This window comes from Coregonus clupeaformis, chromosome 6 (genome assembly GCF_020615455.1).
Source record: "Coregonus clupeaformis isolate EN_2021a chromosome 6, ASM2061545v1, whole genome shotgun sequence".
Lineage (NCBI taxonomy): Eukaryota > Metazoa > Chordata > Actinopteri > Salmoniformes > Salmonidae > Coregonus > Coregonus clupeaformis.
Genome location: NC_059197.1, coordinates 17,833,970 through 17,858,271, shown reverse-complemented (window position 1 = coordinate 17,858,271; position 24,302 = coordinate 17,833,970). Strand labels below are relative to the sequence as shown.

The 24,302-nt window shown below is 46.5% G+C and overlaps 1 protein-coding gene across 2 annotated transcripts in view; it reads left to right on the top strand.

Moving 5' to 3' along the window:
- Nucleotides 1-24,302, top strand: part of LOC121567775 (protocadherin Fat 3-like) — a 198,520-nt gene that overhangs the window by 107,916 nt on the left and 66,302 nt on the right. For both annotated transcript variants that reach the window (XM_041878045.2, XM_041878044.2), the window contains exons 4-5: nucleotides 14,931-15,245; nucleotides 17,152-17,362. In XM_041878045.2, coding sequence (XP_041733979.2) covers nucleotides 14,931-15,245; nucleotides 17,152-17,362 — 526 coding nt within the window. The remainder of the gene's footprint in view (nucleotides 1-14,930; nucleotides 15,246-17,151; nucleotides 17,363-24,302) is intronic.

Sequence of the window (24,302 nt, the reverse complement as noted above, 5' to 3'; positions counted from 1 at the left end):
TCTGATCCGGACCAGGTGATACGCATTGCGTAGGTCTAGCTTGGTGAACACCGTAGCACCCTGTAAGGAGTCGAAGGCAGAACTCATCAAGGGCAGGGGATACTTGTTCTTGACCGTGATGTCATTCAACCCCCGATAATCAATACACGGTCGAAGAGAGCCATCCTTCTTACCCACAAAGAAGAATCCTGCCCCCAGGGGTGTTGACGAGGGACGAACGAGACCAGCAGCTAGGGACTCCTTGATGTAGGTCTCCAACGCCTCACGTTCAGGTCGGGAGATACCGTATAACCTTCCCTTGGGGTAGACAGCTCCAGGGACCAGGTTGATGGCACAATCACATGGTCGGGTGGGGAGGGGAGTGACAGAGCCTTCTGCTTACTGAAAACTTCCCCAAATCGTGATATGTCTCGGGAACCAGGGACAAATCTGGGGGTTTAGCCTCAATCACCTGACTGGGAACCGAATGGGGGCAGGCAGTCTTGAGACAGTTAGCATGACAATCAAGGCTCCAACTCGTTACCTTGCCCGTCACCCAATCGAACGTGGGATTGTGTTCCTTCAGCCAGGGGTATCCAAGGACCAGAGGAACATGGGAAGACGGCAGAATGAAGAATGAAATCATCTCAGAATGATTCCCGACAACCGCATCTTAACCGGTTCAGTCCTCATCGTGATACGTGCCAGACTACTGCCGTTCAGAGTGGTCGCTTCAATGGCTTCCGCAATTGCTCCTTGGAAAGCCCCAGCTGTTCCACCAACTCGGCATCAAGAAAGCTTCCATCGGCACCTGAATCGATAAAAGCGTTAAGCGCTAAGCTCTGATTCCTGTTCACAAGGGTAGCCGGGAAACGGGGTCTGACAGAGGTACTGAGAGGTTGAAACTGGCTCGCTAAAAGTCCTCCCAACTTTAGCGAGCCGGGCAGTTTGACGACCGCCGGGAACAAGTGGAGATGTAATGTCCCGAGCTACCACAGTAGAGGCAGCAGTTGGTCTTACGTCTATGTTGACGCTCCTCCTTGGTTAACCGTGCGCGCCCCACTTGCATGGGTTCAGAATCGGGAGAGAGGACCTCTCCACTAATCCATTGTGGTGGAGAATGATCGACGTGTTCTGGTCCACCACCCGACCCGACTGGGAACTGAGAAGCTGATCGATTGGACGGACCCCCATTGCTTCTCCCTCCTTCGCTCTCGGACTCGATTATCCACCCGAATAGACAAGGCTACCAAGCTGTCCAGGTCACTAGGCTCGGATAGGAGATCAACTCATCCTTGAGCTGCTCCGACAGACCCTGGTAAAAGGCCGCTTGCAGAGACTCCTCGTTCCACCCACTCTCCACAGCCAACGTCTTGAACTCGATCACGAAGTCGGCCACGCTGCGAGTTCCTTGGCGAAGCGAAAACAGGCGCCTAGCTGCGTCCTCCTCGGACGGGAATGGTCGAAGAGCTTCCTCATCTCGGCCGTGAACCCCTGGTATGAAGCCATGCAGGGATCCTGTCGTTCCCAAACGGCTGAAGCCCACTCCAGCGCTCGACCACGCAGCAACTCAATCACAAAGGCTATCCTAGCCTTGTCTGTGGCATAAGAGTAGGGCTGTAGATCGAACACTAATCCACACTGCATAAGGAAGGAACGGCATCTTCCCAGCTCCCCCTCATATTTATCCGGCGTTCGGAACCTTGGGCTCACGGATGGCCACAGCTTCAGAAGCGGCAGGCGAGATGGGTGAAACCGGTAGTGGATCCTCCACCGGACACTTACGTTGGTTCTGGACCTCCGTCAGACCGGTAGAAAGGTTCCGAACTGACAACGCGATCTCCTGTAGTACCATGCTATGATGGCCCAACATCTTCTCCTGCTGGGTAATAGCATGGCGAACAGAGTCCAGGTCCGCTGGGTTCATAGGGGCCGGATCGTTCTGTCACGGTTAACTAAGCCAGAACCCAGAAGCAGACCAGGACAAGGTACGTAGATACAAAGGTGAGTGTTTATTACTAGATTCCGAGTGAGGCTGAATAATCCAGGGAACAGAGCGGGTGGCGTGGATGGGTTGTTGAGGGTGCAGTGGTTGGTCCGGTACTGGCTCGGCAGCCGCCGACCATCAGGCAGAGGTTGGGTGAAGGTTCCGGGTGAGAGACTGCAGACAGAACAAAACGGAGGTCAGTACACAGCAAGTCAAAAAAGGTGCAAAACAACAAAACTACCACTACTGGCTCAGAGACTGATACGCTAACAAACATACTGTTCATGGCTAACGATCCGGCAGGAACTGGATGTTGGGCCAGAGCCTAAGAAGGGTGATGATCAGGACCAGGTGTGCAGATTGCTGATGGGATGCAGGTGCGGAAAACCAGAGCGCTCCCCGGAGCGTTCCCGAACCCTCGGGAAACTGGAGATTACGAGCAGGAACACTAGTCACCAGACAGGACCCGACTCAGACCGCCGGGATCGTCACAGTGTGTGTGTGTGTGTGTGTGTGTGTCTGGTGACATAAACTCTATTTCAAAGACATTCTGCTCTTGCTGTATTGATTGTTTCTCAGTAAAATGCTGACGTGTGTTTTGATGCAAGTTTGATATTTTCTCCCCACTGCAGTATACTTCAGATAAGGTCTGTGATGGGGAGAATATGTGATGAGTAAACAGCTCAATAGACACATTACATCCATTAAATCATCAATGCAACCTCTCTGTTTTTATGTTATTTAATGCTCAGTACCATCTCTTCTCCCACCTCCCTGTATAGTCTAATAACGCTGCACTGTGAGAGAAAGCAAACATCTTCGGGCCATCATCCTACCTCTCTGTCCTCTGTCTGTCCGTCTGTCTGTCTGCTAGCCATTTCCATCATCCTACATCTCTGTCCTCTGTCTGTCTGTCCGTCTGTCTGCTAGCCATTCCCATCATCCTACCTCTCTGTCCTCTGTCTGTCTGTCCGTCTGTCTGCTAGCCATTCCCATCATCCTACCTCTCTGTCCTCTGTCTGTCTGTCTGTCCATCTGTCTGTCTGCTAGCCATTCCCATCATCCTACCTCTCTGTCCTCTGTCTGTCTGTCTGTCCGTCTGTCTGTCTGCTAGCCATTCCCATCATCCTACCTCTCTGTCCTCTGTCTGTCTGTCCGTCTGTCTGCTAGCCATTCCCATCATCCTACCTCTCTGTCCTCTGTCTGTCTGTCCGTCTGTCTGCTAGCCATTCCCATCATCCTACCTCTCTGTCCTCTGTATGTCTGTCTGTCCGTCTGTCTGTCTGCTATCCATTCCCATCATCCTACCTCTCTGTCCTCTGTCTGTCTGTCCGTCTGTCTGCTAGCCATTCCCATCATCCTACCTCTCTGTCCTCTGTCTGTCTGTCTGTCCGTCTGTCTGTCTGCTAGCCATTCCCATCATCCTACCTCTCTGTCCCCTGTCTGTCTGTCTGTCCGTATGTCTGTCTGCTAGCCATTCCCATCATCCTACCCCTCTGTCCTCTGTCTGTCTGTCCGTCTGTCTGCTAGCCATTCCCATCATCCTACCTCTCTGTCCTCTGTCTGTCCATCTGTCTGTCTGCTAGCCATTCCCATCATCCTACCTCTCTGTCCTCTGTCTGTCTGTCCGTCTGTCTGCTAGCCATTCCCATCATCCTACCTCTCTGTCCTCTGTCTGTCTGTCTGTCTGCTAGCCATTCCCATCATCCTACCTCTCTGTCCTCTGTCTGTCTGTCCGTCTGTCTGCTAGCCATTCCCATCATTCTACCCCTCTGTCCTCTGTCTGTCTGTCTGTATGTATGTCTGCTAGCCATTCCCATCATCCTACCTCTCTGTCCTCTGTCTGTCTGTCTGTCTGTCTGTCTGTCTGTCTGTCTGCTAGCCATTCCCTATCTCCATTCCATGTATAGTTTATCTGCAGACTTAAAAAGGTGCTGCAGTGCAAACCAGTTAAATCTTATTTCCTCTTTATGCCAACCCTCCAAACAGTAAACAGTGGTGTGATTTAGACCGGTCATAGAAATCCATATTCATTTACACAGATGCCAGATCAATGAGGAATAAACAGAGGGAGAATGATTGTGATTTTGTTGTCCTGTTGTTGTTGTGAAGTCTTATCGATATCTACAGAGATGAGCCTAATGTTAATGGCTCCCATTTGTTTCATAATGTAGGTTTGGTGCAGAGCTTTATATATTGATGTTCGTTGTACTGTACCTCCGATCAGATTTAGCAGGGGTTTATAGATCAAATTTAGCACGTAGCCTGTTAGCATGAAATGTGTTAGCTTACAATGTTGCCAGCTAGGCCTGTACTAAGAATCTTCTGTTGTTTCTTCAATAGGGGATAAAACACCAAATAAACATTTTACCATAAATATGTTATTCTTTCTCCTAGCCTTTTGTTTGATCTTCTATGTTTAACTTTCTGTGGAAAGAACAGGTGAATAGTTTATTTCCAAAACGCTTTAACCACAATAATTTATTTATTTTTCACCAGAAATGATTGCTTTATGGTGACCTTCATGTGTGTGTAAAATATTAGTGTTCTCAGATTTTTTAATTCATAGATTTTAGGTGTGTATTAAAGTGTTTATGTTTGTTTTTCAAAACGCTGGAATGGACTGTTAGTAAGCTGTTTATTTGACTGTGATACGTAGTTTTCTCACCTAGGTACCTTAAGATGAAGTCTGGTAGTGCATCATCAGTTTTCCTCTTGTCATGTCAGTCATTGCATACCTTATTTACAACTTGTCAGAAATGTCCAGCTCAACTAGCCCATGTCAGCTAACGTTTTATTTATCTAGTTTTTTTTTTGCCCATAGACTTTGTTATAATGATTTTGTCACTCAAATATCAAATTAGTACACATTAGAAATGTCAAAATGTATAGAATTACAGGAAATAAGCTTTAAACCTGCAAAATGTTCTCTCCTCCAACAAGAGGGGTGTGAACAGTGCTTGTGCCAAATAGAAATAGATGTGACGCGCGCGCACATGGGGGGGTGGATGTTCCCCAATGCTAGAAGGGTGGCCTGAGGGGGGGTGGATGTTCCCCAATGCTAGAAGGGTGGCCTGAGGGGGGTGGATGTTCCCCAATGCTAGAAGGGCGGCCTGAGGGGGGTGGATGTTCCCCAATGCTAGAAGGGCGGCCTGAGGGGGGTGGATGTTCCCCAATGCTAGAAGGGTGGCCTGAGGGGGGTGGATGTTCCCCAATGCTAGAAGGGTGGCCTGAGGGGGGTGGATGTTCCCAATGCTAGAAGGGTGGCCTGAGGGGGGTGGATGTTCCCAATGCTAGAAGGGTGGCCTGAGGGGGGGGTGGATGTTCCCCAATGCTAGAAGGGTGGCCTGAGGGGGGTGGATGTTCCCAATGCTAGAAGGGTGGCCTGAGGGGGGTGGATGTTCCCCAATGCTAGAAGGGTGGCCTGAGGGGGGGGTGGATGTTCCCAATGCTAGAAGGGTGGCCTGAGGGGGGTGGATGTTCCCCAATGCTAGAAGGGTGGCCTGAGGGGGGGTGGATGTTCCCCAATGCTAGAAGGGTGGCCTGAGGGGGGTGGATGTTCCCCAATGCTAGAAGGGTGGCCTGAGGGGGAGGTGGATGTTCCCCAATGCTAGAAGGGTGGCCTGAGGGGGGTGGATGTTCCCCAATGCTAGAAGGGTGGCCTGAGGGGGGTGGATGTTCCCCAATGCTAGAAGGGGTGGCCTGAGGGGGGTGGATGTTCCCCAATGCTAGAAGGGTGGCCTGAGGGGGGTGGATGTTCCCCAATGCTAGAAGGGTGGCCTGAGGGGGGGTGGATGTTCCCCAATGCTAGAAGGGTGGCCTGAGGGGGGGTGGATGTTCCCCAATGCTAGAAGGGTGGCCTGAGGGGGAGGTGGATGTTCCCCAATGCTAGAAGGGTGGCCTGAGGGGGGGTGGATGTTCCCAATGCTAGAAGGGTGGCCTGAGGGGGTGGATGTTCCCCAATGCTAGAAGGGCGGCCTGAGGGGGGGTGGATGTTCCCCAATGCTAGAAGGGTGGCCTGAGGGGGGGGGTGGATGTTCCCCAATGCTAGAAGGGTGGCCTGGGGGGTGGATGTTCCCCAATGCTAGAAGGGCGGCCTGAGGGGGGGGTGGATGTTCCCCAATGCTAGAAGGGCGGCCTGAGGGGGGTGGATGTTCCCCAATGCTAGAAGGGTGGCCTGAGGGGGGTGGATGTTCCCCAATGCTAGAAGGGTGGCCTGAGGGGGGTGGATGTTCCCCAATGCTAGAAGGGTGGCCTGAGGGGGGGTGGATGTTCCCCAATGCTAGAAGGGCGGCCTGAGGGGGGGTGGATGTTCCCCAATGCTAGAAGGGTGGCCTGAGTGAAAAAGTTTGGCAACCCATGTGCTAAATGAATTAAATGTCAAATGTAAATGTTTTACACACAGATATCATATTATTGTATTGATTAATATATTATTTGTAAAAACAAATTGGGGGGTGGGGGTGGGTATTGATGTCACAAATGTGTCATTTGTACAGTTCTTTATTAAAAATGTAAGTTATTTGTCACATTTTAATGTGTAAAACCTAGTATTACTACTTATTTATCTGTGAGAGTGAGATGGATATATAGCGTTTTGCAAAAAAAAACATGATTAATTGTCTCTCTGAAATAAAACCATCAAGTGATACATTTCAAACAAATACATGGCTGTCATTGAACAAGCCCATGCCATGATTAGATAGTGAAAAAAACACACCTGTCACGATCGTCTACGAAATGAGTGGACCAAGGCGCAGCGTGCGATATGAACATGACTTTAATTGGTAAAGTACACGAAACAAAACAAAACACGATCGTAAAGTCCACAGTGACAATGACTGACAAGGAACAAAAACCCACAAACACAAGGTGAAAACAGACAGTTTAAATATGGCTCCCAATCAGAGACAACGAGCCAACAGCTGACACTCGTTACCTCTGATTGGGAGTCACTCAAACAAAGAAATACAACAACCTAGAACAACCCAACCAAGAAACAGAACACAAAGAAACGAACACACCCTGGCTCAACATACAGAGTCCCGGAGCCAGAGCGTGACAACACCAATCTCTTTCATAAGGTCTTTAAACTATAAAAGCTAATTTACCAACATTTCTGAAAATGGATACACATATAGTGTTTTGGAAATAAACTCTTCAGGTGCAGACTCTTAGTAGATCTGACCCAATGTACAGACATAGCATCTTAATTTGAGCCAGTTTGCTACATTAGGAAAAGAATCCTGCAGCAACAAGAAATTTGAATTATTATGTTACAGTTTTTTTCAATTGCTAACACGCATCGTTCAATACTGAAGCCACTTTTTCAAAACTCTTCACACAGTCTGCATTACCAACATGCATCTTGGCCAAACAGTTAAACTCTCTTCCAAAACGGACTAAAACCACCAAAACATGTCTCAAAATAAGCTTGTTCGACCATAACACTGGCAACAATTCTCACTCAGCATACATTGTCACTCAAAACACACTGACCTAAAAAACACTAACAACAGGGAGCATTACATAAATGATGAACTTTCCTCTTTGAAGTTTGAATGATTTTTCACATAAATCAGTATTTCATTATAGAATAAGAATAACACCTTTTCACTTTATAAATTGTATTAAAGTATATGTAACAAGACGGATTCAGAAATGCAGCAATTTGCTTCAATAGCCTTTATTTGTTCTATATTTTACATTTTACATTTTAGTCATTTAGCAGATGCTCTTATCCAGAGCGACTTACAGTTAGTGAGTGCATACATTATTATTATTATTATATATATATTTTTTTTTCTTCCATACTGGCCCCCCGTACTATATCTTTGCATATAGTAATTTACTTGTGAAAAGTTTTGTTGATACAAAAAACTAATTCCTGAAATTCCAGGGCTGCAATAATAATTACAAAAACCCCATCAACAACATGTATAGTATAATCACGCATACTGTACAGTACTGTGAGGTGTTCTGCATTTGGCCACAAGTTCTCATCAACATCACATCTTATTTCTTCTCTGGCGATGCATCTTGGAAAGGATCTTCTGGAATGTCTAATCCAACCCTGGCAGTCTTCAGGAGAAGTGTCTCCACACCCCGCATTCATGGCATCCAGTAAGGACATCTGGTCATGTGGATGGTGGTCATAAACCTTCCACCTCCACGCAGAGAAAAACTCCTGTATGGGGTTTAGGAAGGGGGAGTATGGAGGCAGGAATAGTACTGACATCCTGGGATGTGCAGCAAACCAGTCTGTGACTGCAGCAGAGTGGTGGAATGCCACATTATCCCACACAACAACGAAGGTAGGGGAGTTTCTTGCCCCTCTCTCCTCCGCTGGCACAAGTCGATTATGCAGATCATCCAGAAAAGAAATGAGCCTCTCTGTATTGTAGGGGCCAATGAGTGGTTTGTGTAACAGCAAACCATCATTGGACAGTGCTGTTCACATTGTGACGTTAGCTCCTTTCTGGCCTGGGACATCCACATTTCTTGCCCTGCGGCGTGTTTCTGCCAGGTTGAATCCAGCTTCATCCACAAAGATGAATGTATGTGCAGTTTGCCTGGCTTCCATCGCCATTACTCTCTAAAATACAGTAAATCCACAGTACTTTACATTATGCATAGCTGTAACAGACATCTTACCTGGACATATTGATACCGGAGTTCTTTCACACGTTCCTCTCAAAGGGTACAGCGTACAACATTTACATTTTACATTTTAGTAATTTAGCAGACACTCTTATCCAGAGCGACTTACAGTTAGTGAGTGCATACATATATTTTTTCTCCATACTGGTCCCCAGTGGGAATCGAACCCACAACCCTGGCGTTGCAAGCGCCATGCTCTACCAACTGAGCTACACAACGGCTTCATCCTTATTTTATGTTTCTCTAGGACTCTGGTAATTGTCGTTGTGCTGATCGTATTCACATTTCTGAAAGTGATATTGTCTGCCAGCACTCTGTCCCGAATTTCCCGCAGTTTTATTGCATTGTTGCCAATTACCATGTCAACAATTACCATGTCAACAATGGCAATTTCCTGACATCTGATAATATTCTGTCTCTCCCTCCTGTGGGAGGCAACCTTTGGATCCTACTGAAAAACACAAAACAATCAATATATTTCAAAATGTCAGTACATGTAAAAATGTGAACATACTGTATTGTACTGTAATAGGTAGTTCAATTATCATTGAAGGATGCACACCTCACCTGTTGTTTTGCCGGAAAATGTGTATTATTGATGCCAGTGTTGAACGCTGCAGATTTGGTTGCACCCTTAAACCGGCCTCTCTCAAACATGGTCAGTAATTGTGGCCCTTATCTCATCAGAGAGCACCACTCTTGGTCTTCCTCTCCTTTGTCCTCCACGCATTCTCCCTCACCCTGCCACTCTTCTTTCCCCACCAACCTGTCTTCCTTGATCCATGTTTCCAAACTAAATCATTCCAAAGCCGTCCTCTTTTGTCTCTTTGGTAACGAGACTAAAAACAGGACACTTGGGTAGGCTTTCAACTGAAATTGCAATCAGCTGTGTTTGGAATGATAAAATATTCTGCTGAGATTTTCTATATGTTTCAATCTGGTTACTGCAGAAATGCACAACATTTGCCATCATTCTGTTTTGAATGTGTTTTTAACCGTTTTGGAAACAGTGTGTTAGCATTTGAAAACATGTGCTGCAAATATATCGTTTTGCAGGTGGTGGAGTATGAATGAGAAAAGAGTTCATGGATTTCGGAGAATGTGGTAATTGAATGCATTTTGTGTGAAAGCAATGAAAAATGATTCACAGTCTGGTCCACATACACTTCTGTTACGCTGACTGTGTTCAGAGTTTTGACAATGTGACTTCAGTTTTGACCAATGCATGTTAGCAATTGAAAAAAAAACTGTAATGGAAGGGGTTGCTACATTTTAAAGTCTGAAATGTTTAAGAGGAAGTTACAAACTTCAGAAGCCTTTTAAACCTCAAATACACCACACGTTTATTTTTGACCCCCTTTTTCGTGATATCCAATTGCGAACGTGTCTCATCGCTGCAACTCACCAACGGGCTCGGGAGAGGCAAAGGTCAAGTCATGCATCCTCCGAAACATGACCCGCCAAACCGCGCTTCTTAACACCCGCCCGCTTAACCTGGAAGCCAGCTGGACCAATGTGTCGGAGGAAACACCGTTCAACTGACAACCGATGTCAGCCTGCAGGCGCCTGGCCCACCACAAGGAGTCGCTAGAGCACAATGAGCCAAGTAAAGCCCCCTCCGGCCAAACCCTCCCCTAATCCGGACGACGCTGGGCCAATTGTGCGCCGCCCTATGGGACTCCCGGTCACAGCCGGATGTGACACAGCCTGGGATCGAACCCAGGTCTGCTGCGCAACTCGGGAGGCCCCAAACCATGTTTAAATGTCCTGCACAGGGTGATCAAATTAAGATCCACAATAAGGGTTAAGTGGCAATGGTTAAATGCTTTAGTTGAGAGCCTCTCTCACTCCTGATGAGATGTGTGAGCCAAGTGCTGCATGGACCAGAAGGGATTTTTCACTTGAAAAGATAAAACACACACACACACATACACACACACACACACACACACACATTCACACACACACACTAGAACAGGCATGGTACAGGGTCAAAACCCCTATTCAGTGCAGCGGAAGAGAAAAGTGTTGCATCTGCGATCAAGTGCCTGAGACAAAAGCTTGAGTGATGTTGGGGAAGAAAAGCCTGCTGCCCGCATCTGCAAGAAGGTCAAACGCACAGGATGTGTGTGTGTGTGTGTCTGTGTGTGTACGTGGGTGAGTGTGTGTGTAGGAGAGAGGGAGAGTGTGTGAATGTGTTTCTAGTAGGGTAGTGTGTTTCTAGTAGGGTAGTGTGTTTCTAGTAGGGTAGTGTGTTTCTAGTAGGGTAGTGTGTTTTATAGTAGGGTAGTGTGTTTCTAGTAGGGTAGTGTGTTTCTAGTAGGGTAGTGTGTTTATAGTAGGGTAGTGTGTTTCTAGTAGGGTAGTGTGTTTTCTAGTAGGGTAGTGTGTTTCTAGTAGGGTAGTGTGTTTATAGTAGGGTAGTGTGTTTCTAGTAGGGTAGTGTGTTTCTAGTAGGGTAGTGTGTTTATAGTAGGGTAGTGTGTTTCTAGTAGGGTAGTGTTTTTATAGTAGGGTAGTGTGTTTCTAGTAGGGTAGTGTGTTTCTAGTAGGGTAGTGTGTTTATAGTAGGGTAGTGTGTTTCTAGTAGGATAGTGTGTTTCTAGTAGGGTAGTGTGTTTCTAGTAGGGTAGTGTTTTTATAGTAGGGTAGTGTGTTTCTAGTAGGGTAGTGTGTTTCTAGTAGGGTAGTGTGTTTATAGTAGGGTAGTGTGTTTCTAGTAGGGTAGTGTTTTTATAGTAGGGTAGTGTGTTTCTAGTAGGATACTGTGTTTCTAGTAGGGTAGTGTGTTTCTAGTAGGGTAGTGTGTTTATAGTAGGGTAGTGTGTTTCTAGTAGGGTAGTGTTTTTATAGTAGGGTAAGGTGTTTGTAACTCTTTTTCTTTCGTATTCTGAGTCTGTGTTTGTAACAACATCCCCACACTCGTCTGTGAAAGTATCTCTTGTTTTCCACGTCTCAGGGTGACTTTTCACCATCTTTCATTCCTGTGAGAGAGAGAGAAAAGCAAGAGAGTGAGAAAACAAATGAATGGAGCCTGTCAAACCAACCAAGGAGTGGAGCCTGTCAAACCAACCAAGGAGTGGAGCCTGTCAAACCAAGCAAGGAGTGGAGCCTGTCAAACCAAGCAAGGAGTGGAGCCTGTCAAACCAAGCAAGGAGTGGAGCCTGTCAAACCAACCAAGGAGTGGAGCCTGTCAAACCAAGCAAGGAGTGGAGCCTGTCAAACCAAGCAAGGAGTGGAGCCTGTCAAACCAAGCAAGGAGTGGAGCCTGTCAAACCAACCAAGGAGTGGAGCCTGTCAAACCAAGCAAGGAGTGGAGCCTGTCAAACCAACCAAGGAGTGGAGCCTGTCAAACCAACCAAGGAGTGGAGCCTGTCAAACCAAGCAAGGAGTGGAGCCTGTCAAACCAAGCAAGGAGTGGAGCCTGTCAAACCAAGCAAGGAGTGGAGCTTGTCAAACCAAGCAAGGAGTGGAGCCTGTCAAACCAACTCTCAGAGAAGATGCAATGTAACTTGAGCTTCAGTGAAAAAAGCATTTTTCCAAGCTAGACTCCAACTCTTTAGCTAAAGTATTTTGTCCAAAACATGTTGTGTTGTTGTGGCTTTGTGGTTCTAGTTGATAGTTCAATGGCTGTTTTTGGCTCTACACTCAGTGGCACACAGACAAGCATTGTCTGCCTTTGGTGTTTCCAACAGCTGGCATTCTCTATTCCCCACCCACCCAGCTGGCATTCTCTATTCCCCACCCACCCAGCTGGCATTCTCTATTCCCCACCCACCCAGCTGGCATTCTCTATTCCCCACCCACCCAGCTGGCATTCTCTATTCCCCACCCACCCAGCTGGCATTCTCTATTCCCCACCCACCCAGCTGGCATTCTCTATTCCCCACCCACCCAGCTGGCATTCTCTATTCCCCCACCCACCCAGCTGGCATTCTCTATTCCCCACCCACCCAGCTGGCATTCTCTATTCCCCACCCACCCAGCTGGCATTCTCTATTCCCCACCCACCCAGCTGGCATTCTCTATTCCCCACCCACCCAGCTGGCATTCTCTATTCCCCACCCACCCAGCTGGCATTCTCTATTTCCCCACCCACCCAGCTGGCATTCTCTATTCCCCACCCACCCAGCTGGCATTCTCTATTCCCCACCCACCCAGCTGGCATTCTCTATTCCCCACCCACCCAGCTGGCATTCTCTATTCCCCACCCACCCGTGCTACTCTCTACTCAAACCTACTACTGCGCCCAATCAGACAAGTCCTTATGCAACACTCCTGTCAATTGCTTCTCCTCCCCAGTCTTATCCCAACCACTTAAATGGCCTGTTTCATGTTAACATATGTACAGTATAATACACTGATAGTACAATGGCTGTTGGGTCTTCTGTAATAATGTCTGTGTATAATCAGTGGATATAGCTTAGTGTATACAGTATATTAGCATGTTTTAGCTGCATTAGCGTATGTTCAGTGTATGCTAGCTAGCTTGTCTATGCTGTCCTTGTGCTGCCGTTCTGTGCTGCTGTATGTTCTTGGCAGGCGTACCTATCTCTAATGTATTCCCCAGGCTCTCCTGTCTCTCTTTCATTCCGTTTTTCTCTCTGGTTCTCTCACCCCTCTCTCTCTCTCTCCGCTCTCTCTCTCAGCTCTCTCTCTCTCTCTCTCTCTCTCTCTCTCTCCCTCTCTCTCTCTCTCTCTCTCTCTCTCTCGCTCTCTCTCTCTCTCTCTCTCTCTCTCTCTCGCTCTCTCTTCTCTCTCCCTCTCTCTCTCTCTCTCTCTCTCTCTCTCTCTCTCTCTCTCTCTCTCTCTCTCCGCTCTCTCTCTCTCTCTCTCTCTCTCTCTCTCTCTCTCTCTCTCTCCTCTCTCTCGCTCTCTCCTCTCTCTCTCTCTCTCTCTCTCTCTCTCTCTCTCTCTCTCTCTCTCTCTCTCTCTCTCTCTCTCTCTCTCTCTCTCTCTCTATCTGATGAATGGAGAGCTGTTAATGTCGACCTTTAGTGAACATTGTTGTCCTTCGCTGTGAGGTGTTGGTGGCCACTTGCTTGTTCACCCTATTCCCTCTCTGTCTCTACCTGTCTCTCACTGTGCTGTACAGAGCAGTTTCCATTCACTCACAGAGGGGGTCAACCGCCACAGGCTTCTTCCCTTATGCTGTCATTTAGGTCCCTTTCACACCCCTGTTGTCTTTCTCAGCTCCCTCCCTCCCTCCCTACCACCCTCCCTCCCTCCCTCCCTCCCTGTCTACATCCCTCCCTCTTTCTCCCACTACTACCCCTCCACCACCCCTCCCTCCCTCCCCCCTCTCCCTGTCTTCTCCCTCCCTCTTTCTCCCACTACTACCCCTCCACCACCCCTCCCTCCCTCCCCCCTCTCCCTGTCTTCTCCCTCCCTCTTTCTCCCACTACTACCCCTCCACCGCCCCTCCCTCCCTCCCCCCTCTCCCTGTCTTCTCCCTCCCTCTTTCTCCCACTACTACCCCTCCACCAACCCTCCCTCCCCCTCTCCTATCTACCTCCCTCCCTCTCTCTCCCACTACTACCCCTCTCCCTCCCTCTCTCCCTCTCCCACTACTACCCCTCCACCATCCCTCCCTCACTCTCTCTCTCACTCTCTCTTCAATTTATTAAAATGTCTCTCCATATTGCGACGGCACCTCATTGCTGTGTCATTTCTAAAATGACAGATTTACTTTTTAAACGAACCCAACAATAAGCGTTTGGGAAATTAATTGTAGCTTTGTGTTGAATTGATGGCAGCTAGCGATGTCCTTTATCTCCCCCAGAAAATGAATATAAATATATTTTTATGGACGGGACGGGATGGATATCATCTCTTATTGGCTAACTCATCCTCTGGCCCCTCCCCCTGTTGTGTTAATCTACAAGAGGCTCTCCGTCATGGTGGAAGCAGGAGCAGAGACAGATGAATTAGCTGTCAGAACACAGGAAAGAAGATAAAAGGCAAAGCGATCTCCACTTTGGAAATATGACAATGTGTTCCAGTTGTCAGACAAACGCAGGAGAGAATGAGTGACTGCTGTAATTAGTTTAGATGGGGGAAAGAAACTGATGTGAATCTTAACAAATGTCTTTTTTCTCTGTTGTGTGTGTGTTTACACGTGTGTACATGTTTGTGTCTGTTCGCCTGTGTGTGCATATGTATGTCTCTGTGTACCTGTGTGTCTGTGTTTGTCTCTGTCTCTGTGCGTGCATGTCTGTCTGTCTGATTGTCTGTATATCTGTGCGTGCCTGCATGTCTGTGTGTCTGTCTGCCTGTCTGCGGTTGCATGTGTGTGGATACCCAGGTCACGGTGTCGGACGGCGGTCCCAGCCCCAAACAATCCACGGTGTGGGTGATCATCCACGTCCTTGATGAGAATGACAACAAGCCCACGTTCCCAGAGAAGGTGTACCAGATCAAGCTACCAGAGAGGGACAGGAGGAAGAGAGGAGAACCTATCTACAGGGCCTTTGCCTACGACAGGGATGAAGGGGTTAACGCTGACCTCTCCTACAGCATCGTCGACGGCAACGAGGACGGCAAGTTCTTCATCGACCCCAAGACGGCAGTGGTGTCGTCACGGAAGCAGTTCACTGCCGGGAGCTACGACATCCTCACTGTATGTGACCTTTGAACTTTACTTTGAATCTGTGTGTCTCTTTCTAACCCACTGCCATTATCTTTGTCTTGTTCAACCCCCCTCTCTCTCTCTCTCTCTCTCTCTCTCTCTCTCTCTCTCTCTCTCTCTCTCTCTCTTCTCTCTCTCTCTACGCTCTCTCTCTCTCTCTCTCTCTCTCTCTCTCTACGTCTCTCTCTCTCTCTCTCTCTCTCTCTCTCTCTCTCTCTCTCTCTCTCTCTCTCTCTCTCTCTCTCTCTCTCTCTCTCTCTCTCTCACACTTAGTGTATTTCCTTAGTCATATTTCATAATGTACAGTACAGTATAGAACTTTGTCTATAATACATCTGTGGCTCTTTCGGCGGTCCTCTTGTCATTCTTCTAGTTATTTCTCAGCACTCTCACCCTCTCTGTGACAAATGATAATTCATATAAACATTGTATTTTTCTACCCTGCTCTCTCTCTCCATCACCTCCCCTCCATCTCTCTGATTCTTGTTCTCGCCTTCTCTCTCTACCCCTCTACCTCTCTCTCTCTCTACCCCTCTACCTCTCTCTCTCTACCCCTCTACCTCTCTCTCTACCCCTCTACCTCTCTCTCTCTACCCCTCTACCTCTCTCTCTCTCTACCCCTCTACCTCTCTCTCTCTCTCTACCCCTCTCTCTCTCTACCCCTCTACCTCTCTCTCTCTCTACCCCTCTACCCCTCTCTCTCTCTACCCCTCTACCTCTCTCTCTCTACCCCTCTACCTCTCTCTCTCTCTACCCCTCTACCTCTCTCTCTCTCTCTACCCCTCTACCTCTCTCTCTCTCTCTACCCCTCTACTCTCTCTCTCTCTCTACCCCTCTCTCTCTCTCTCTCTACCCCTCTACCTCTCTCTCTCTCTACCCCTCTACCTCTCTCTTGCTCTACCCCTCTACCTCTCTCTCTCTCTACCCCTCTACCTCTCTTTCTCTCTCTACCCCTCTACCTCTTTCTCTCTCTACCCCTCTACCTCTCTCTCGCTCTACCCCTCTACCTCTCTTTCTCCCCTCTACCTCTCTCTCGCTCTACCCCCACTCTCTCTCTCTCTACCCCTCTACCTCTCTCTCTCTCTACCCCTCTACCTCTATTTCTCTCTCTACCCCTCTACCTCTCTTTCTCTCTCTACCCCTCTACCTCTCTCTCTCTACCCCTCTACCTCTCTCTCTCTCTCTACCCCTCTACCTCTCTTTCTCTCTCTACCCCTCTCTCTCTCTACCCCTCTACCTCTATTTCTCTCTCTACCCCTCTACCTCTCTTTCTCTCTCTACCCCTCTACCTCTCTCTCTCTACCCCTCTACCTCTATTTCTCTCTCTACCCCTCTACCTCTCTCTCCACCCTCTCTCTCTCCCCTCTACCTCTCTCACCTCTCTCTCTCTACCCCTCTACCTCTATTTCTCTCTCTACCCCCTCTACCTCTCTTTCTCTACCTCTACCCTTACCTCTCTACCCCTCTACCTCTATTCTCTCTCTACCCCTCTACCTTCTCTCTCTACCTCTACCTCTCTCTCTCTCTACCCCTCTCCTTCTCTACCCTCCCCTCTCTCTCTCTACCCCTCTACCTCTATCTCTCTCTACCCCTCTACCTCTCTCTCTCTCTACCCCCTCTATCTCTCTCTACCCCTCTACCTCTCTCTCTCTCTACCCTCTACCTCTCTCTCTCTACCCCTCTACCTCTTTCTCTCTCTACCCCTCTACCTCTCTCTCGCTCTACCCCTCTACCTCTCTTTCTCTCTCTGCCCCTCTACCTCTCTCTCGCTCTACCCCTCTACCTCTCTCTCTCTCTCTACCCCTCTACCTCTATTTCTCTCTCTACCCCTCTACCTCTCTTTCTCCAACCCTTTTCTTATTTCCCTCCTCCTTCCCTTCTGTCCCCCCATCCCCAGATCAAAGCCACAGATAATGGCCGCCCCCAGAAGTCGTCGACGGCCCGCCTGCACATCGAGTGGATCCGTAAGCCCTCGGCCTCGGTGACCCCCCTGCTGTTCGACGAGCAGTACTACAACTTCACCGTCATGGAGAGCGACAAGGTGGCCGAGATAGTGGGTGTGGTCTCCATGCAACAGAACTCCAATCCCCTCTGGTTCGACATCACAGGTATGGTGGGTGGGGTTTGTTAGTGGGAGGGATGTATCTGACTGGCTGAGATGAGGTCAGTCAGGTAGGCTGTCTATAATTATTGGTGCATGGTGTTTGGGCTGACGGTTGGGTTTGGTTTGATGTGTGTGTTTATGCGTGAGGCCCAGCTCAGGTACTGTGACCTCACTGCATGGTCTGTTGCCAGTGTGTCTCTCTCTCTCTCCTCTGCCATCCCATGGTCACCATGGCGATTTTAGCACACACCACTAGCTGTAAAGGTCTGTATGTCAGTGGAGAAGCAATTGAGATGTCTCAAAGTCCCTGCCAGATATTTTGGGAACTCTAATGGAGAGAAATGGCATGTGCTTAAAGGTGTTAATTCACTCTCTTTAGAAGATCGAGAACATTGAGAAACGTACATTTAGAAATTAACTACCCCTTTAAAGTGCTTAAATATGTGTGCTGTTTTTTTACCATAAGGGTTGAGGCTCATTCTACCAACTACAGCTGCTAAGAAATATGTCTTTGACATGCTGATTTCAGAAACTATTTAATTTGCCTTATTCTCATGGTAAAGAATGTTGTGTAAGATCAGTGGAATGTCCCTTTTAAGAGCTTGAAATGCCAGGGACATGCCCCACTTACAAGTATTTTCTTCATTTGAAACTTTTGATATTTTGAAGTCCAATTCTATCCACATAAAAGGCTCAACAAGATTATGTCATGTTCAGTTTTCATATTTGCATTTTTATGCCAACAACAGCGACATTTGTCAAATCCATATTGTTTGGTGAATGAATTATTGTCAAAGCTAGTCGGTTTTAATCTTGCTTTAATTATTTGTATTAATTTAATGAATATTGTAAAATCCATGTAGTTTTATTAGAATTTAAGTTTTGTTAGAATTAATATGATTAGGCTGTTCAACTTTCTAGGAATTGATTGTGGTCCATCTATATAACTATTTTTTATATAATGTAATATAATATTTATAAAGCTGACAATTCTCTAGCCGAACTGCACTGTGGGAAGGTGAGTTTATGTTGGGCACATTCAGGCCAGAGACAAGTGGATTGACTACACGGTCAGGACTGCATTTCCCAGAATGCTCCATGATCCATCTCTCTTTTGTTGTCACTGAGCAGTGGCGGTCAGTGTGTGTTCCAGTGGGAGATACCTTCTGGCTTGTGCTTCCAGCTCTAGGCTCTCTCTCTCTATGGCCTACTACTCTACTCTCCTGTATGCCCCTATCCTCTCCTCCTCTTCTCCTCTCTTCTCTGCTCAATGCCTCACTCCTTTTCTCCTCTGGAATCACATCTCTATCTCCTTCTCTCTCCCTCCTCTTAATTCCTCCTCCCTCTTCCCTCCTCCCTTTGAACCTATACATCTCCCTGTCGTCCCATTCCCTCCTTCCTTTTCTCACCTTCTCTTTCCCTCTCCCTCCCCTTTTACCATTATCCTTCCTCACCTTCTCTTTCCCTCTCCCTTTTACCATTATCCTTCCTCACCTTCTCTTTCCCTCTCCCTTTTACCATTATCCTTCCTCACCTTCTCTTTCCCTCTCCCTCCCCTTTTACCATTATCCTTCCTCACCTTCTCTTTCCTCCTCCTCCCCTTTTACCATTATCCTTCCTCACCTTCAGTTTCCTCCTCCCCTTTTACCATTATCCTTCCTCATCTTCTCTTTCCTCCTCCGCTTTTACCATTATCCTTCTTCACCTTCTCTTTCCTCCTCCCCTTTTACCATTATCCTTCCTCACCTTCTGTTTCCTCCTCCTCCCCTTTTACCATCATCCTTCCTCACCTTCTCTTTCCTCCTCCCCTTTTACCATTATCCTTATTCATCTTCTCTTTCCTCCTCCCTTTTTACCATTATCCTTCCTCACCTTCTCTTTCCCTCTCCCTCCCCTTTTACCATTATCCTTCCTCACCTTCTCTTTCCTCCTCCTCCCCTTTTATCATTATCCTTCCTCACCTTCTCTTTCCTCCTCCCCTTTTACCATTATCCTTCCTCACCTTCTCTTTCCTCCTCCTCCCCTTTTACCATTATCCTTCCTCACCTTCTCTTTCCTCCTCCTCCTCCCCTTTTACCATTATCCTTCCTCACCTCTCTTTCCTCCTCCCCTTTTACCATTATCCTTCTTCACCTTCTCTCTTTCCTCTCCCTCCCTTCCCTTTTCTGTCTCACCTCCACTCCAACTCCCCTTTGCACCCTTCCTCTCCCCCTGTCTCTCTTCTTTCCTTTCTCCCTGTCTCACCCTTTCTCTCCTCTTCTCTCCCTCCCTCTTCTCTCCTCTCTCAATGCTTCGTGTCTGGAAGGTCCCAGGCCTTTGCGGGAGATGTTCTATATACTGCAGACCGCTTGTGGCAAGAACTGTTCCACAGAAGGTATCTCAGTTCGATTCCGAACTGCTTTTTTCTGCTTCCTTTTCCTTTCCTTCCTCTTTTATTTTACCCATGATTCACCTGTGCTTTTCCCATCATTCACAGTGTGCCCAGTGCTGCTCACGCCTTTTTCTGATTGGTTGGTTTGAGACAAAGGGGGCGGGGCAAGTGAAAGGTGTTTTCCCTACACAGAAGCTTGACAGAGTGGATGTGTGTGGGTTTGTGTTTTATGTGTGTGTTGTGTTTTATTTTTTTTCAATTTAAAGTTTTATTAAGTTTTCAATCAACCAACCAAACACATTCCACATTCACAGATGTGAATTAAAAAAATAAAAAAATAAAAAAATTGCAAAAGTAATAATAATAAAAACAAATTTGTTTTATATATGTATATACATACATATATAATACATACATACATACATACATACATACATACACACACAAACAATAATTATAACAACATTTTAATTATAGAACTTACAGCAGCACTATCAAGGTTCTTATTAGCTATTTCCAGCCTTAGCTGAGATGACGAGCCAATAATTAGTTTTTAGGTTTTACAGCACCTTACACAACACGCATCTGCCCATCTCCCTGATTCCCCCATTCACTCTGTCCAATTTGAAATATAGTTGAGTAGTGGAGACCAGAGTCTATCAAACTTGGGCTGTCTCTTGTGGAGGTCATAAGTGAGCTTTTCAAGGGGGAGAAAGTCAACAATCTGGTCAATCCACATTTTAAATGTAGGAGAAGTATTAGAGGCCCACAATAGGAGAATACATTTCTTAGCAAAGTATGTAATGGTCATGAGCAAATTTTCTCTGTCAGGATCAAGAACAAAGTCCTGCTGGGCATTAAGAAGATAGAGACACGGGGTCATATCAAACTGTACATCTAGTATTTTCTGTGCAGCAGTATGTATAGATTGCCAAAATCTGGCAATCTCTCTGCAGCTCAAAATACATGCATATAGGTTCCACTTTCAGAGGTACATCTATTACAATTAGGAGAAATGTCTGTTTTCATTTTATGAGTCTCAGGGAGTGTAATAAAATTTGTACAAAAATTTGTAATTAGATTCTTTCATTTTTACATTAGTAGAGGAGCAGTATACCCTGTCGCAAACCTCCGCCCATAACTCGTCACTGATAGTCAGACCAAGGTCCTTTTCCCATATTATTTTCAAAGGAGTAAAGGAGGATCCTCCTTTCTCAGAAAGGAGTCTATAGATATAGGATATTTTGCCTTTAATGGATTGTGCTGTGACAAGAAGGGTTTCAACTTCATTCAACTGAGTTCTAAACCTCCTCTTGGAAGTAAATGAGGAGATGACATGTCTAATTTGTAGATATTTAAAAAAATGGGATCTTGGCACATTGAATTCATTGCAGAGCTCTTGAAAGGATTTCAGTGTAGTGGTCTTCTGATGAAATAGGTCTGAAAAGGTCCTGATTCCTAGAGTATGCCAAAGATTAAAGTTGGCATCTCTCAGGGCTTTTGGCAAGTCTGGGTTGCCTACTATAGGCGAGTGAGAACATATTTGGGAGGAGATGCCCAAGTATTTCTTACAGTCCCTCCACGCTCGTAGGGTACTGTAAATCACAAATGTTTTGGCTATGTTGCCCACTTCACTAAAGTTATCAATGAATATAGTTGAGCTTAGTGGCAATGAACCACAAGATTGGGCTTCTATCTGGCTCACGTTGACTCTTGTCTGTTTGTGATCCATGTTAGCATGTTGCGGATTTGGGCAGACCAGTAGTACAATTGAAGGGAGGGAAGGGCAAGACCACCCTTAGATTCAGGTTTCGATAGAGTGGAAAGCTTGATCCTAGGTTTTTATTGCCCCATATAAATTTGGTGATGCTTTGGTTAATTGTTTTGAAAAAGGAAGCTGGGAGATAGCATGGGAGCATCTGAAATAAATAGTTCAGTCTAGGGAGGATGTTCATACGGATTACATTAATTCTTCCTACTAAGCTAATTGGGAGGGAGATCCAGGTTTGGAGGTTGTTCTTGATTTGATCCAGGAGTGGAAGATAATTCTCTTTGAAAAGCCTATTCAGATCTGGTGTTATGAATATCCCAAGGTATTGAAACCCCTGTGTCTTCCATTGGAATGGGCATAGTGTCTTCATAGAACTGGTGAGTATAATATTGAGAGGGCAGACAGTGGATTTGTTAAAATTAATCTTATAACCTGAAAACGTGCCATACTGAGCAATTGTATCTAAGATGGGAGGAAGGGATTTCTCAGGGTTGGATATGTAGAGCAAGACATCATCCGCGTAAGCGAAATCTTGTGCTGCAGGCCGCCTGCAGGAACACCCATAATACTTGGATTGCTCCTTATCAACTCTGCCAGAGGCTCCGCCCCCCAACAAGTAGAGCAGGGGGGACAGCGAGCACCCTTGTCTTGTGCCCCGTCCCAAAGGGAATCTGTCAGAGTTCAGTCCGTTAGTAGTCACCATGGCATTTGGATGAGGAGTATAGTGATTTGATCCATTTAATAAAGTTTGGGCCCATGTTGAACTTCTCTAAGACTGAGAACAGAAAGCTCCACTCCATCCTGTCGAACGCCTTCTCAGCATCCAATGAAGCCAGCAGGACAGGGGTCTTCTGTGCGTTTACTTGATCAATAATATCAAAAAGACGGCGAATGTTATCAGAAGAGTATCTGTCTCTAATAAATCCCCGTCTGGTCCGCTTTTATTATTTTGGGAAGAAGAGTGTTTAGTCTTTTGGCGAGCAATTTGGTGATTATTTTGTAGTCGAAATCCAACAAGCTTATGGGCCGGAAGGAGGAGCAGGATAGGGGATCCTTGTCTTTTTGAGCAACACTGTAATGCGAGCTGTGTGCATTGAGTCTGGGAGAACTCCGTTTTTGCAAAATCCTCCAGCATTGGCATGAAAATAGGGCTAAGCTGGGGCCAAAAGCTTTATAGAACTCTCTGGGGAATCCATCTGGGCCTGGGGACTTGTTAGGTGGCATGGAGGTAATTGCCTCCAGGATCTCCTCAGGAGTGAAGGGGGAGTTGAGATCTTCTTGGTCGGTCTCTGATAGTTTAGGTAGCGAGATTCCCTCTAGGAAGGAGTGGAGTTCTGCCTCCGTGTGTTTTCTCTCAGAGGTATATAGTTTGCAGTAAAAATCATGAAAAGTTAAATTGATCTTTTTTTGGATCATATGTGACCTCATCCTCTGCTGTTCGGATAGCCATAATTGTACGCTCTGACTGCTCTTTTTTTAATTGATAAGCAAGCAATCTACTAGGCCTATTGCTATACTCATGGTATTTCTGTATAGTAAAGAAAACTTTTTTTTTAATCTCCCGAGTATAGTCCAAATTCAGTTTGGCTTTGGCTGCTTTAAGTTGACTCCAGGAGGTGCTGTCTGGGGATTGTTTATGTACTTTTTCACAGCGTTCCAGCTCCCTCTCCAGATCTAGCCTGTGTGCTTCCATTGCTTTTTTTCTTAGAGGAAGCATATGCAATTAGATGACCTCTTAGTGTGGCTTTAGCAGCGTCCCACATTGTGGCCGGAGAAACAGGAGAATCTTTGTTGTCTTGTGTGTAGTTGTCTATCCATGTAGTTACCAATGTATGGAATGCTTCGTTTGATAGCATGGAGGTGTTGAATTTCCAGCTCTTTGATCTCGGGATGTTTTTGCAGAGGTCAAAGCGGAGGTGGACAAGGCGTGATCCGAAAGCGCTATGGGTCCGATTGTACACGTGGCTGAATTTATGAAACTCTTTGGGATAAAATGTAATCTATACGGGAGTAGGTGTTATGGACATTAGAGTAGTATGTATAGTCCATAGCTGAGCTATTAGTCTCTCTCCAGATATCTATCAGTCCCATCTCTTTAGTAAGAGAGTTCAACATCTTTGCAGATCTAGGATTTGTGGTGGTGATTTGAGATGATTTGTCTAGGGTTGGGTTCAGGGTACAATTAAAATCTCCGGCCAACACTCCAAAGGAAACACAATGCTCATTGAACAGAGTTATCATTTTCGACATAAAAGCAGGAGTATCTGTGTTAGGGGCGTATATGTTTAAGATAGTAATTGGTTGCCCATACAGTGACCCAGTTATCAAGATAAATCTCCCCTCCGGATCAGATATGTTTTTGTCAATTATGAATGGAACATTCTTATGGATAAGTATTGCTGTACCTCTACTGTTGGATTTGAAAGATGAGAAATAGACCTGTCCCACCCAAGCTCTGCGGAGTTTGGCATGTTCAGCATCACAAAGGTGTGTCTCTTGCAATAGCGCGATGTCTGCTTTTTCCTTTTTTAGAGCACATAGTATCTTTTTCCGTTTTATTGCATGGCCTAGACCGTGGCAGTTCCATGTCAATAGATTTAAGGTACTAGTCATCGTCATCGAACAGTAATCGAACTTTAGTGCAAGTCATCTCTGGATAAAGGTGGATCGTATTTACAGCTGCGTTCACATAAAAGGAAAATAAATGGTTTACATAAAAGAACAATCTCTGAACACCCCAGCCGAGTTCCCAAACAACTCGACATATCCCGTTGGATCTATTACCTCCCCGCTCAGTCACAA